At 37.4% G+C, this 14,547-nt stretch overlaps 1 protein-coding gene across 3 annotated transcripts in view; it reads right to left on the reverse strand.

The window, feature by feature from the left end:
• Positions 1–13,122, reverse strand: part of LOC112527539 — a 46,983-nt gene extending 33,861 nt beyond the window's left edge. For all 3 annotated transcript variants that reach the window (XM_025138240.1, XM_025138239.1, XM_025138238.1), the window contains exons 1-19: positions 12,830–13,122; positions 11,223–11,326; positions 10,184–10,318; positions 10,062–10,112; positions 9,174–9,268; positions 8,988–9,105; positions 7,357–7,458; positions 7,089–7,274; positions 6,827–6,987; positions 5,642–5,812; positions 4,582–4,674; positions 4,173–4,497; positions 3,630–3,734; positions 3,464–3,559; positions 2,130–2,197; positions 1,195–1,315; positions 905–1,111; positions 621–824; positions 418–527 (exon numbers count right to left, since the gene is read on the reverse strand). In XM_025138240.1, coding sequence (XP_024994008.1) covers positions 418–527; positions 621–824; positions 905–1,111; positions 1,195–1,315; positions 2,130–2,197; positions 3,464–3,559; positions 3,630–3,734; positions 4,173–4,497; positions 4,582–4,674; positions 5,642–5,812; positions 6,827–6,987; positions 7,089–7,274; positions 7,357–7,458; positions 8,988–9,105; positions 9,174–9,268; positions 10,062–10,112; positions 10,184–10,318; positions 11,223–11,326; positions 12,830–12,926 — 2,549 coding nt within the window. In that variant the 5' untranslated portion in view covers positions 12,927–13,122. The remainder of the gene's footprint in view (positions 1–417; positions 528–620; positions 825–904; positions 1,112–1,194; positions 1,316–2,129; positions 2,198–3,463; positions 3,560–3,629; positions 3,735–4,172; positions 4,498–4,581; positions 4,675–5,641; positions 5,813–6,826; positions 6,988–7,088; positions 7,275–7,356; positions 7,459–8,987; positions 9,106–9,173; positions 9,269–10,061; positions 10,113–10,183; positions 10,319–11,222; positions 11,327–12,829) is intronic.
• Between the last annotated feature and the right edge of the window lie 1,425 nt (positions 13,123–14,547).

A 14,547-nucleotide genomic window follows, 5' to 3' on the forward strand; every position in this document is an offset into this window, starting at 1 on the left:
AAGCCGTCAAGATTACATCATGTCACTGAAAAACTCAAAGCCAACCTCGATGTAAAGCTTCCTTTCCTATATATAATCAAGATGACCCCCTTGTTACATCCCATTATTGAATTAGCCATTGCATTTCAGCCTAACCAACTCAAACTGAACCATGATGCACGAGCCTCGGCTGCATACCTTCTACCTACAGGAGTTTTATGCAAAAATCTCTGCCACAAAGGTTCAGATATCTGGTTTTATAGTGGTTTGAAATGCACTTCCTATCAAGAGACTATTTAGAGTCTCCTGATACAAATGACAAGCTAACATTCAAGAATCATTTAAGCATTTAAAACTGATAACAAATGGAAAACGCATATATAATCCAAGTATGGACTCGGAAACACAAAAACGCCTGAAAAATAAGAATATTTGCACCTGAAAGATTGCTTGTATGACCTAGCACCAGGTGCTTCAAGCACATAGAGGAAAGGCCCTACTAAACAGAAATATCTTCGCTGCCAGACAGCCTCCCTACTTCCCACACCCTACACCAAAATATTGATAAACACATAAATTTCACAAATTTAGGAATTCATGATGCAGATTGGAAAGCACGAGAAATTCTCAAAACAGGCAACCTTCCAACTTAGAACAGATAACCACCCCTCAAAATCAGCTAGATCCCAAGGACGGACAAGATTGTCAGTATCATTGTCCTCCCCTTGAAAGATCTTTACAACTTGCATCAGTCTATGATAACGCGCTGGGGAGAAGTGAAATCCCAGGAAAGGAAGCCGCACAGCCAATCTTGTTGTGGGGGAAGAGGGGTCCTCTGATCGGATCTAAATGGAGAGATCAAGTGCTATCAGTTGACAAATAATGAACATGTTTCAAACTTGATACATGTCCAAACAGATGATACCTGTTGAAGCTTTAAAGTCACACCACACTTGTCAATAACAGGCAAAAAACTAACGATGCTAGACTGTGAAGAACGGTCAGACCCTTTCAGAGAATGTTGACTCCATAGATAGTCACCGTCAACAAAAAAAGCAGATACATCACTTAAAACCACATCGAATTGGAAAAAAATGTCAATGCCAGATGGAGAAACGTCATCGTGATCATCCTGTGATCATTGGAAACTTTAAGCAGAATTTTATCTTCATAATGATATGAAAACTGTTCATAGAGGAATCACACTGTACCAACCTGAGTACGAATTATCAAGTTTCCCAGATCAAGCAAGAGTTTCGTGGAATGACAATTGTCTGGAGAAAATTCAGTTGGAATTGTGATCTTGGGGGCTGCTATATCCAAATCCAAGAAGAACCTAGTAGCAATTAAATCAAGTGAGACATTTTGCTTAGATAAACGACGCATTCTTAGCAAATATGAACTGTTTATGGAAAAATGGATGTACAAAGACTACTCCAGTTATAATTATGAGAAACAAGTGCATAACCAGAGACACCATTATGATATATCCACCGCTAAAACATAACCATTAGGAAAAGGCTAAAAAGGCTGAAAATTCCGTCTCCTTTCAAGAGTGCACTTAACAATTGAGTTTCATATGGATCAACTCTTTCCAAAATTGATGAGGATTGTATAGGGTATTGAGAAAAAATAGAATTCTTCAATTAGACTAGAGCGTTAGATTCTTTTTTTCTTTTTACTTCTTTCCGAATACCCCCAGCCATCATCATCGAAATGGACTCAGAAGTTGGGATGAAGCTCATTCAACTGCTGACACCAATGATTTCTCTGTAGATCCTCCCTAAGTATGATAATTACATTAAACTATACAAAAGAGTCTCTATATAAACTTTTGGAGCTAATTGTTTTAAAAACCTATATTAAATAAACTAAAAGGGAATGAGAGGAACTTCCAAAATAGAAGTTAGACCCTAACAATCTAACAACTCCTCTTTACAACATAATTTTCTGACAGTTACTAGATTTTCGACAAGAAAGGAAGTAACTCTAAAAGACTAGAAAGACAGACGGATAGGTCTATTATTATGCACCTGACTTATGAAATTGGGAAGGAGGCAATAAAATTCAAAAGAAATTTTGAAAAATAATTAAAAGATAAAGCCCACCCCAAAAAGGCACACAGCATTGAAGACGAACAATAATCAAACCTGGTATGATCCTTTAAGGCCTTGTTTACTTGTTGTTGTGCTGAGCGCTTAACCTCATCAATGGTAAGCTAAACAAATAAATCGGAAGTCAGCAACATATAATGCAACTATTCAGCTTAAATCCCGGACAAAAACCAACCAGATCACTAATAATGGTTACAAGCACTTGTAAACAATGCAACATCTAAGAAAATCCATGTACAGGTAAGCCTTCAACGTATAAAAATGTTACAATTAATGGATCCACCATTTATTTACTTAAAGAACAGTGGCAAGAAGAACACTCTAGAAACTCCACCATAAAATCTCATGAATATGTTCATCTGTAACCCTACAAAATCATGAAAGCAATATAATACATATCACAAACAACCATTTTTTTTTGCATGCTAACGGCATAAATCTAATGCCAGAATCTTACAGTATAAACTACCAGCCTCACCTACAATGGCAAACAAGAAAGCACATTTTGTATTCACCTCCCCATACTAGAAAAAAAGTACCAGCGTGTTCCTTACGTGGTAAACTTCATAATAAGAACTGTGATGGTGCACAATGGGGAGAAAGGAGGGAGGATCAGGGATTAATATGTTGTGTCTAAACCAAGTTAAAATATAGATAACCATTGAAAGAAGTTGATCAAATTCCTCTACATAGATGGCAAAAGATGAAAACATAAAGAGAATGAACCAACTTTATGCTCCCATTGTCGCTTGAAGGCACACTAGAACAAGCATTTCACAGGTAGCTGATTTCTTCTCTACTTTCTAAAGATAGATATTGACAAGTATACATCATATGACATGAAAATGCGAGGGAGTTTCTAGTCTTCACATCATGAAAAAAATTCAAACAAAAATAGAGAAAATAAACACTTTAGGTCTTAAAGAACAGTGAATGTAACAAACTAACAATTGATTCCGTCCCTTAGAATAAGAAAACAAACTAAAATATGAGATTATGAAGAATCTCCTAATTATTCTAGCTAATCAAATATCTTACAATAATGCCCCTAACTTTGTAGTTCATATTTCAACATAAGCCTTATCATAGATCCTCTCATCATCTGGACCCTGAACATGAACAGGAACGGCCATTACTTATAACTCAGAATGGCAGAAACCCCAATCACCAATCTACATGCATCTAGATTTGCTAAGCAGCATGATGGATTAGACACATTACGCTCTAAGATGTACATTGCTATGCATCGAATCGTTTCTCCAAAAGATGTTTCAAAATTAGTTTCCGTACGACATTGAGTTTATATAGTAAACCACACAAAGAGCACAAGTAGGGGGAAACACCATTCTACGAAATCATAGAAACCAAACCTGCACAGCAGCGGCTGTTTCCAAGGCTATCTTCTGACTCACAGCAGCATTGCTTTCAAAAAAGTTAACAATTCGATCGATGGAGTTCTTGAGATACTGATGGAAGGCATCATATCAGCTGAAAATCTCATTCCAGAAAGACTAAAAAGATGAAATTAGAACTTACCGTCACATAACATGGAGAAGCCTTAGCAATCATACTCCAATCCACCTTAGCATCAAAGGGTTTATAGTGGAAGACCCCAACTAATGAATCATAGGATGTTGCACTCTGCAAGAAAAGATCAGAACCATAGTACCTAACCATCATTGTCAGATGCATATATGCTAGCAGTTGGACACATACACAAATGTTATACCAAACTGTCCTTTACCCTCTCGCACTCAATAATCAAACCAGAAGTCACCACTCTCTGCTAGCCATTGCTTCCCCACCTAAATCTCAGACCACTTAACCCCCACTCTCCGATAGTTCTCTCTCTCTCTTTTATCGCCCACATAACCCTCTCCCTCTCCTTCTCAATCTCCCCCTCCTTACTTCTGATGTATGCATACATCACTCTTTTACCACTTCACTTATGATGATAAGTAAAAGGAAAAGGAAAATCCCTAGTCGGATTGTAGCAAGATGCTCTACGAGAACAAATAAATGTATGCATGTGTGGTCGGTTATATGTAGAAAGACAGAAGGGGATGAAAAGGACTGAACCTCGGCAAGGAGACCATCAGGTGACGACAACCGATAAGATCCCAACTTCATGTCAAAAACTTTTGCATCTTTGTAGAACTTCATCAAACAACCAAGGTTCTCGCATGATAATTCAGCAACAAACTCATGAGCTTCAGCAAGTTTTGAGGCATTATGTTTCATGTGGACCTCTAGCAATGTATGAAGGACGTCCCCCTCGTCATCTTTCTTCAGCAACTGTTCATCGTTATCACCTTCCTTGTATCCAATGATTTCATTCAATTGTTTCCAATCCTCATCGGTAAAGTACCCAGGTTGATTTTCATCTTCAACAGATTCGCTGTTCCTGAAGTCGCACAGTGCAATCACTAAGATAAGAAGGTTCGCTAAGTGATCTTTACTTGACAAGAAAAAAGGATGAGGGTACTACCATCCAAATGACCACCATGATTTCTTTGTATTCTGTTTCTTCAAGTAAATATCAGACTGCGCCGACTTCTCCAAGAACTTGTGTGCCAGCATCCTGCGCAGAGCAAGGCAAAGGTTTGTAACAGCAGGAAGGACAAAGTAGATATTAGATTTAGCTCATCCCATGAATCCCTAATCCTGAAGGACTCTCTTGGACACATTTAAAAATGAAGTGACAAACAAGATTTGTATTGCATCAGCTGCTCAGTTACAATATATTGCACTGCAGCATAAATTTTATACTGAGAGTGAGAAAGTAATAGGTTCATATTGCAATATAATTGAATTCTATAGTAGATTGGGTTACTCAAGTACGCACTAGTAGAGTACAATTTATTGGGAAGGCTAAATATGTGGTTGTCCAATATGCAAGCTTTGCAATTTTGCATATAGAACCTAATCAGAACTACATTCTTGTGACTAGATTTTACTAAAATATCACACCACTAAATTTCACTCGTAATAGGAAGGTGTAAGAATTAGGGCCATTACAATTTCGAATATTTTTTTTATTATATGATGCTAACAACCATTGATAGGAAGGCTAAGGGAAGGCTGGAATCTGTATGCCTTATGTACCATAAGGGTTGATTCCATTGTTATCATCGAGGGAAAAGGGTCAAAACAGGTTTTGCAAACAAAAGAAGTCTTCTTCTTCATCTTTATTTTTGTTAGTTGGTTTGAAATTCAAAATTTCTTGATTCCCACACATATAACCAGTGCCTTCTGTTTTAGATAAAATATCGATCATTAACCTAAAAGTATAATTGTAAAAATAAAGGAGTATACTGGCGAATTGATCCATAAGGTCATAGACGTGGTAATGGTTCCCCAAAATTTAGTAGTTTTTGTTAGGTTCTGAAAACAAGTCCGCTTTATGACATCCACAGATCTTCTAACCCCATGTGCATGCTGTGAAAAAGAAGTCCTTTTTCTACTTTCAACACCCAGGCCAACTTTACTAATAGATATTATGAAGTGCTCAATGAACCATGATAAAAATATTAGGAAGAAGAGTATACCTCCATTGAACTATGAGCTCAATATCAAGTTCGCGATCTAGTTCTTCAATGTCCTCATCATCATCAATGATTTCTCGACCGGGGTCAGATTTTAGGAGTGAAGCATACAAAGATATGTATCTTTTACGTAAGGTTGCATACTTCAGGACCTGCTCCCAAGACATTCTCCCACTGCCACAAGACATGGTATTATATAATAGAAAATTCCAGCCATAAATACACGCATATGGGCTATGTATGCAAACAAGCACATATATTGAAAGAACACAAATACACGTGGATGTGTGCAAAGACACTTATATAGCAAGGGAGTATGAAGAGAATGGCTCAAGTCTAATTGACAGAGCTACCATATACAGATATACTACATAACCAAAGTATTTGCTGGGGCAAAAGCCACCTTTAACTTTCTAAGCACCTCATTTGTATGTCCGTTTTCTTTTATACATTTTGCCAGAAAAACACACATGAAATGAAGCGAGTGAATTACTTTTCTAATCATTGTACTTGGTTGTACTTGCTAAAAAATTGCAAAAATAACATTAATATATGCTGAGTGAGTGAATTTAGGCAAGGTACAACTACAATGGGTGTTTTGAACTGGAATTACAAGTATGATGAGTAAGTGCACTACCCTTATCAAGTCAAATGCTTAGTTTAATGCGAAACTACGAGCAAGATGGTAAGAAAACTCATTTACTCAAATAAATATAATTTTTTAAATAGAAAAGAAAGAAAGAAAGAAAGAAAGAACAATAGCTGTTGTGATTACTGCAATTTACAAATAAAATAATATACAAGTTCTGACTGATATATTATCTTCAAAGAAGACCACAGCTACAATCAACTTTTAACAAGATCATCTGACTGTCACATATATAAACAAATGGAAGATAGTAAAAATATAATAGGCATAGAAAAGAATATGTAAAAATTTAAGCAGATAGTCCTCTCCAATCTACATATGTGCTGCCGCTACCCCCTGGTCAATTCTTTTAACATCTTACAAATAAGTCAAGACAACTTACCTAAGCCTTCATCTCAAGGCTCAAGCTACGCTGGGTAAGCTGAAAACTGAACCTAGAGAAATTACAACATGATCCGGGAGACTCCTCAAGGGGCTCATTTAATATAGTACAGAACTAAATAATGAGAAGATGAGATACTACAGGAAGAAGTGAATACCTTGCCTTCTTCATCTGGTCTGAAACAGCTCTATAGGCATACTTCCACCATGATCTCGGATCAGATTTCACCGGGACAAGGGGACGGAAATGAGCATATTTTAGTTTTTGGTTAAATGCAGAAAAATTATCAGCTAACTTCAGCAAATCCCTATAACCACTCTGCAAATTTGTGAAAGACTCACTAATTAAAGCAACATAATTAATATCATCAGACTTGCTCACAAGGCTGTAAAGTGACCAAATAGAATAGACTTATTAACCTTTGACAAACAAATCGTCACATCATCCAAGCTCACTGCTGCTTTCTGTAGAGGTTGATCTCGATCGGGAGAACTTGTACGCTGTTTTGAATAATTGGCACTTCCAGTTACAGGTTGCAGAATGTATGTGTGTGTCTGAGCAAGAACGCTGGCTGGTTTTCCATCCTTTGTGCCAAAACTGAAGATCTGAAGCGGATCTTAGTACGATGACAAGGTGGCTGAAATCTAAAAAATCAGATATAGCCTGTTCAACATATACAGATCATACCTGATCCCATTCAAAGGGTTGCAAATCCTCCCATGGTTTTGCAATGCGCCATGGACTAATATCAGAGTCCAAATAAACAGCCAGCCTTTCAAGTTCAACAGACTGGAAAAAGTTATGGCAGCAAAGCAAGTAAGAGCACGATTGCAGGATGAGTAAAGGGACTAAAGAAAGGCAGCGAAGTAGAAAGCGAAGCTGCTTCTCTTAGAGATGGCTATAAGTTGTTTTAACTGATTTACTCTACTCAATTCACAAACCAATATTCTCATTTAAAAACTTCTCTAAAAACATCACAACCAACCCCAGGATGAATGGCCACATAAAAACACATAACAATCAAATGAAGGCATCCTCACTAGAGATGACTTAAACACAACAGTGTTTTCATACAAGTTTAACCAACGTCAAAGTGAGGGACATAGGGGGGTGACATACAGAAAGAGAAACAAAATGACCAAACATAGACATAGACAACCTCAATAGAGAAGTGCATCTCCATTCCTCGGACCTAAGTTAAATCACTAGTCGTAGATCTTTTGACTATCAGATCCAGCTCTTGGACCCTCGGAGAATGGCTATTTCGAGGAATATGACAGCCATATCAGGGTATGCAAATAACAACATAACAACAGAGTCTATGTAATAATATTTAATGCAGCTGGCATCCTATACAACCTCATTAGATCACATTCACTTTAACATCATAATTTAGTTGTACTTGTTTATGCAGCTTCTACCTCGATTTCAGATGACTCAAGGTCTCCTCATGGCTCCTCAACATCCTAATCTAGAACGTGCTGCTGGCCTCGATAATTTCCCACAGAAAGCACCTTTCAACTTGAATAGACCTGTAAGGTCCAGATACTTCCATTGCATAACAGCACTTCAATAGAATCCATTTTGGTCATTGCAGCTTTCTGATCTCGGCCCCAAATACCCTTTCAAGGCCTCGTGTCCATAATCCCTACATGGTTACAAGCTACAAAACCCTCCATATGCACTACCTATTTTCTATTTAATCTAAACCCATTAATCCTAAGTTCATATCCAACCTCCAACTGAGTATAGCCTCATCAGGTAACACACCTGGTATATCCTTAAACCTCATCCTCTAACTAAAAGTACAGAATGTTCTTTTGCATTATTTCTAGATTTTAAGGTGGACACTTTTTGTGGGACGGAGGGAATGCTATTCTAGCATATCAGCAAACAACAATATGGTTCAGTAATATAATACTAAAAAAACCTACTGGATCATGGTCCTATTACAAGGATCTATAACCCTATTACCACTTTGGAAAACGGAAAAACAGTAAAAGACCAAGGTAACGATGATAACAAATGAGGCGATCAAGAAATCCCAAAAACATGATTCCCAAGTATTAAATACAAAGTAAATATTACATCAATTCAAACCACATGAACAATAGATTGACCCCAAATTAAAAACAATAAAGTTGTTCTCTGCCATATTGTGATCCCCAAATGGTAAATAAAGCATGTTAAGAAGAAAAGCAAACATGTCAAGGACAACAGAAAACTACATCTAGCAGTGTAATAGCAACACACAAACGATGATTTGGGGTTCCAAAATGATTACTAGAGCTGCAAAGCTTGTGTCATAAGAGAAAGACCTTATGGAGGAGCTCTAATGCACCACCGGTGACAAAAGCCTCCTTCCCACTATCATCAACCGTCGCAGCTGAGAGTTTCTCCAAGGTCACACCAGCAGCAAATGGGTGGCCAAGGTTGCTGAAATACAAAAGGAATTAGCTGAAAACACAACAACAAGACACAAAAGAAAATTTGAAGTTAATTACCTTTCAAGGTCCTCATATCTGATGTGAATACTTGATATCGATAGCTTCAAATTTCCAATTATTGTGTTGATGAAGGACCCCAGCCATGATTTGTTCTTAAAGACAACAAAACAGCATGTTACTCGATTGAATGGGCAAGAAAACATGCATCAATTTAACATGTTAAAACTTCTCTTTAGAATGGATCAAATATTTCTTAAACAGATGCATGTAGCAAACAAGAAGGCTACTATCTGCGTATTATACATCCTCTACAAAAGGGGAAACTATACCACACAAGTAAAAACGGCTTGTAAGATGCTCGTAATAAGGGCATGCACAAGCAGAACAATCAATCTAGACAGCAACATCTTGTCGAAAATGATGAAGTACAGTAAAAATGCAAGTTCTAATCAAAACTTAACAAAGCAATGTCAACTTGTGGTTTTGGATGAAGCTGCATGTTACAAATACAAACTGTTGTCCTTCGGAATCAGTAGTTCTGGAAAAAGGAAAAAAAACGAGAATGGAGAAGATCGAACTGAGTTAGAAATTTACATTTTGTCAATAGCGAGCCACTCCCTGTGGCAAGCAGAAGCTGCCAAACCAAAATTAGCACCGGGTAGACCGATGGAACTAGCCTCAAGCCCTCAACTATAACAATCCCCAAATCATCTGTTGCAACACTAGGCTTGACTATAATGATTCACAAGTCATATGTTGCAACACTGGCCTTGACTACGATTATTCCACAAGTCATTTGTCGCAAAAACCGTTTTCTATCAGTGAAGTACATAAGTTGCTTCTCATCAAACAAATAAAATGTTTGCAGACTTGCCAAGAATCATCATCACAGTCAAATTAATGGCTACATGGAACAACAATCAAGGTTTGAATTTAGGTGCATACCATTTCTGTGGTTAAGATCTGCCTGCTCTCCAGCATCTTCATTTCCATATCCTGTTTTAATAATACAGATTATTTAGAGGATCATCAATCAGACATCTTAGAACAGTATGCCAATGACTTACATGTATTCGGGATTTCTTAGTTTTTTGAATGGCATCCTCACTATACCCTTCAACCTGGGTCTCAGGTTCGGCTAATAAATATATACGATCCAGGTATACCAAAACCGGTTCTTGACCAATCCTGCTCCAAGGAACCTGATAAACGTAAATACCATAAGCAAACTTAAAAATATTTAGAGGCGATAAGCACACAAGAAGATCATCTATTTTGAAACCAATTGCATTTGTCAAAGTGCTTATAGAAAAAGTACATTGTCTTCTCATCAAATGAAATGTGGATTAGACGCATGAAACAGATCAGCCATGAAGAAGTACTTACACAAGTATTATTGAACCAGTATAAGATAATACAAGTACAAATTACTATTAGGGGAACCTAGAAACATATAGTAGCTTAATGAGCCCATGTGTGGGAACTAGTTGTTTCAAGTAAATTAGATACTAGTGATACAATTGCTTATACTCTTCCAGTTACAGCATGGATATTAATCATGCCCAACTGCATGAGTCCAAACCCTGAAAAATGCACCCCAACTGCATCTATACTCAATTTATACCATTCAAGAATGAATATCTCACAATAATCCTTGCATGAAGCTCTACATTCTAGCTTTTTCAACCGGCCTGTCCTATGAATTTTAGTTCGCAACTTCGAGCAAGTGGAGATAGTTGAATGGAGAAGAGAATTAGCTATATCCACGTAATAGGTTCAAGGGGTTACAGAAATACAAAATAGTTAAAGAGGAAAAATTCTAGGAGGTCCAGTTCATATAAGTCTTAAAGTCCCCTTAATATGTTCCAGCCATCTTGAGACACATGAATCGGTCTTCCTTTAGCTCCTTATACCTAAACCACATAAAACCCCCACATCAAGCTCACACTCAAAAATTATGGGGGATCTTAACAAAGAGAGATCATAGAGCACAGTGCAGACAAAGCAAGAATGAAACCAAGTAGCACAATGTAATCAATTTGAATCTGCAGAAACCACAAATTGCAATTCTCTAGGTTGATTGGGAGAAGACTTAGCAGCCCTCACCTTAAGCTTCACTGATCCAAGAAACCCTGCCTTAACCTTTATAGGTAACTTCAGCGCATTGAGCGCCTCCGGCTTCAGTTGCATATTTGTTAATTCTACATCACCTGTGACCAACTCAAACAACCAAATCTCAAAATATGTATAAGAAAAAAATGTATCACAGAGGACTAAAACAGAAATTAGAATCTTTATGTGCAAGACCAACAATGACTTCAGATATCACCAGTTATACAACATGGAACTGACATAAATAACAATAAGGTTTCTGAATATATTCCCAGTGATCAATGGTATTAGAATCTGATATATATACATAGAAAGAGAGAGAGAGAGTCGGGTTCATACGAGAATGATACCTATTTAAGAAAATAAGAGAATGGCCGAATCACATGTGATGACACTAACATCACGTACAAAATCACATGTGATCCACGCGACCTTGCCACGAGGCCATAGGGTCGCCCGCACACTTTTTTGGCCGTTAATGTAAAATCAAGTGATTTTGTACGTAAGTTGGCCATTCTCTTATTTTCTTAAATTGGTATCAACCTACCTCTATATATATACATATAGAGAGAGTTGGGTCCAAATGAACAAGTCAAAATAAGAGAATACAAGAACGGCCAAATCACGTGTTAATATGTTGTTATAGCACAACCTTGGTCGTGACCTAGTTCGAGGGTCAAGTCGTCCGCACACCCTTTTGTTAACCGTGTTCCTAATGGCATGTGATTTCAATGTAAAAACACATGTGATTTGGCCATTCTCGTGTTGTCTTATTTTGACTATGTTCTTGTTTAAACACCTCTCTCTCTCTCTCTCTCTCTCTCTCTCTCTCTCTATATATATATATATATATATATATATAGCCTAACAACAATTTTGTTAGACACATCTAAACCCACTATTGTCATTATTGATGCTCGAATAGGTGGGTGGCAACTCCATCCATTTCAAGGCCACTACCCTAGGCCAAAGTTAATGAGGGCTTACTAGCTTTAAAAACTACACCAATGTCCAATAATAAGACAAAATTATTAGAATGACCTTCCTGGAACTCTGACATTATCTCTGCGAAGTTAAAAAAGATTAGGCCATTGGCCACATACTTAGCAGGTTATGGCATTCAAGTTATACAATAGTTACTGTTTGAATTGCCCAAAAACATTAAACCAACAGGCTATTATCAGTTCAGTTATCACTCGCCCCTAATTGCCCAAATCACTAAAACTAATTCACCAATTCTAATCGACTAAAGAAGCATAACGTAACATAACATATCTAGCCTTTGTTCCTAGTTTCATGCCCTAATCGATATGTGCTCCACCTCTACCGACGCACTCACCAAATGAAACTCAGAAAATTAGTACCATTGCTCATACTATCAAACAAGCATTCAAAACGTAACTATTTTACATAGCACAAACGCTAGTAACCTCGTGGCCAACTGCACAAAACGCATAAACCCTAAGCAGGTAATTCACACCAAAAAGAACATGGACTAATCCAACCACAAAATGAACATTCGAAAAGGCTGCCAGTACTTTGATCAAAGCGAAAAAAAAGTATAATCACAATAAAGTTGAAGGATGATGATGATATTATACCCCTCCAAACGCTGATTTTGAGAGCTTCTTTGCTAAGGCCACGAACATAGTTGCCGAGATACCTCTGCAACAAATAGGCTACTTGGTCCTCCAACATATTACAAGTTTGATTGTGATTATCGAATATTCTGAGAACGGTATCAAAGAAGAAAGAAATCGCAGAAAGAAATTAGAAGGAAAAGGAATCCATATGGATTCCGTTCAGTACAAGTGAAGTATCCAGAGATGGTTCGTGATACCGACGACGGACACGTCTGAAATGGCGCCTCTTAAGGAGCGATAACGTGCCACGGTTGGCCCACCCATTCGAGTTTTAGACAAGAGGAACCGAGAAGGACTTGTAATAAAGATATCCGGTTAGTCGGTAACCAGATCCCGTCACGTGGATGTCACCAGTTCAATAGACTGTCGACTAGTAATCGGTTAACCACATGGAGTCGCTATCTCATAAAACATCTCCCGCAGATTTTTCCTTTTGTTTTCTGAATTGTTCCACTAAGGGGCCGTTTAGCAAATGTTCACTCGAGTAAGTGTTTATCTAGTCATGTACTTGATCGGATGAATATGGTAAGAACCAAAAATATTATCTATTAAGAGCGAGACAAGGACCAATGGTCTTATCCGGTAAGGCGACGACTTCTACCATGGTAAGCGTTTACCGGGTAAATTGTTGCATACAAAGTCGTTTTGGTGGACTAAAATCTTACCCGATAAATAAATAATAATGTTAAATTTTACCGGTAAACACTTACGGGGTAAGTGTTTGGTGAACGGCCCCTAAATTATTTAATTTATGATCATTTTGTATTACTAAATAGAGCACCTACTATGTATAGATTAGACATAGGGGCATTCCTACATGTTTTAGTGGGAGGACATGCTATTTGTTTACATTCATTGGTTTGTAAGGGTGTCAATGCAAATCGGTCATGTCATATAGGCCCGAATTGGACATCCATTTGTTTTGATCATATATGGTCTTCGACATGGACAGACCTACCATGGTGGTTACGATGGCACGTGTCATCATATTATTCCTCCGTCGAAGGGTAAAATAATTTAGGTTCATGAAAGGTGCAACTGTATTAATCTGTTGTATGCCACTGTACGTATTTTGAAACTACAATGAGAACAAGTTTTATTTGGTAGAGTTGGTTTGCAATACTCTTATTCCACCACATACCCAAGTTCGAATCTTGTCAGTGTCATTTTCTTAGTTAAACAGTGCAATTGATTGGGAAAAAAATCCGCATATTTGTTTTTTATAGTCAAACGATACCACTGTTTGAATTTTTTTCCTTATCGCTTTTCTTATAGTTAAATGGTGTCACCGTTTGAAAAAAAATATGGGTCCATCCCTGGTCTTGGATTTCCCATATTGGGTAAAAATGCAAACTTGTAGCTGCAGAAGTAGAAATAATGGCATGCTTGAAGTCGTTACCTTAACCGCAATGAGGGGATGCTGAAAGTAAGGCTAGTGTAGATTGGTGGATTTCTCCATCGATATCGATATATCTGACAAGTGTTCGGAATTCCTCTCTTTAGTAGATAAGCTTAGTTCCCGGTTAGTTTGCGGGATTAGATTGGATTGAGAGATTTAGGATTGAATTTCATTCAGATTTCATATTTTGTTTGAAATATTTAATGTATTTGAAATCCCAAAATTTAAATGAAATCCCCTAAACATAGGATTTTGAAATCATATGGGGTTGGTTGAT

The sequence above is a fragment of the Cynara cardunculus genome (genome assembly GCF_001531365.2).
Source record: "Cynara cardunculus var. scolymus isolate 2C chromosome LG 15, CcrdV1, whole genome shotgun sequence".
In the NCBI taxonomy this organism is placed as follows: domain Eukaryota; kingdom Viridiplantae; phylum Streptophyta; class Magnoliopsida; order Asterales; family Asteraceae; genus Cynara; species Cynara cardunculus.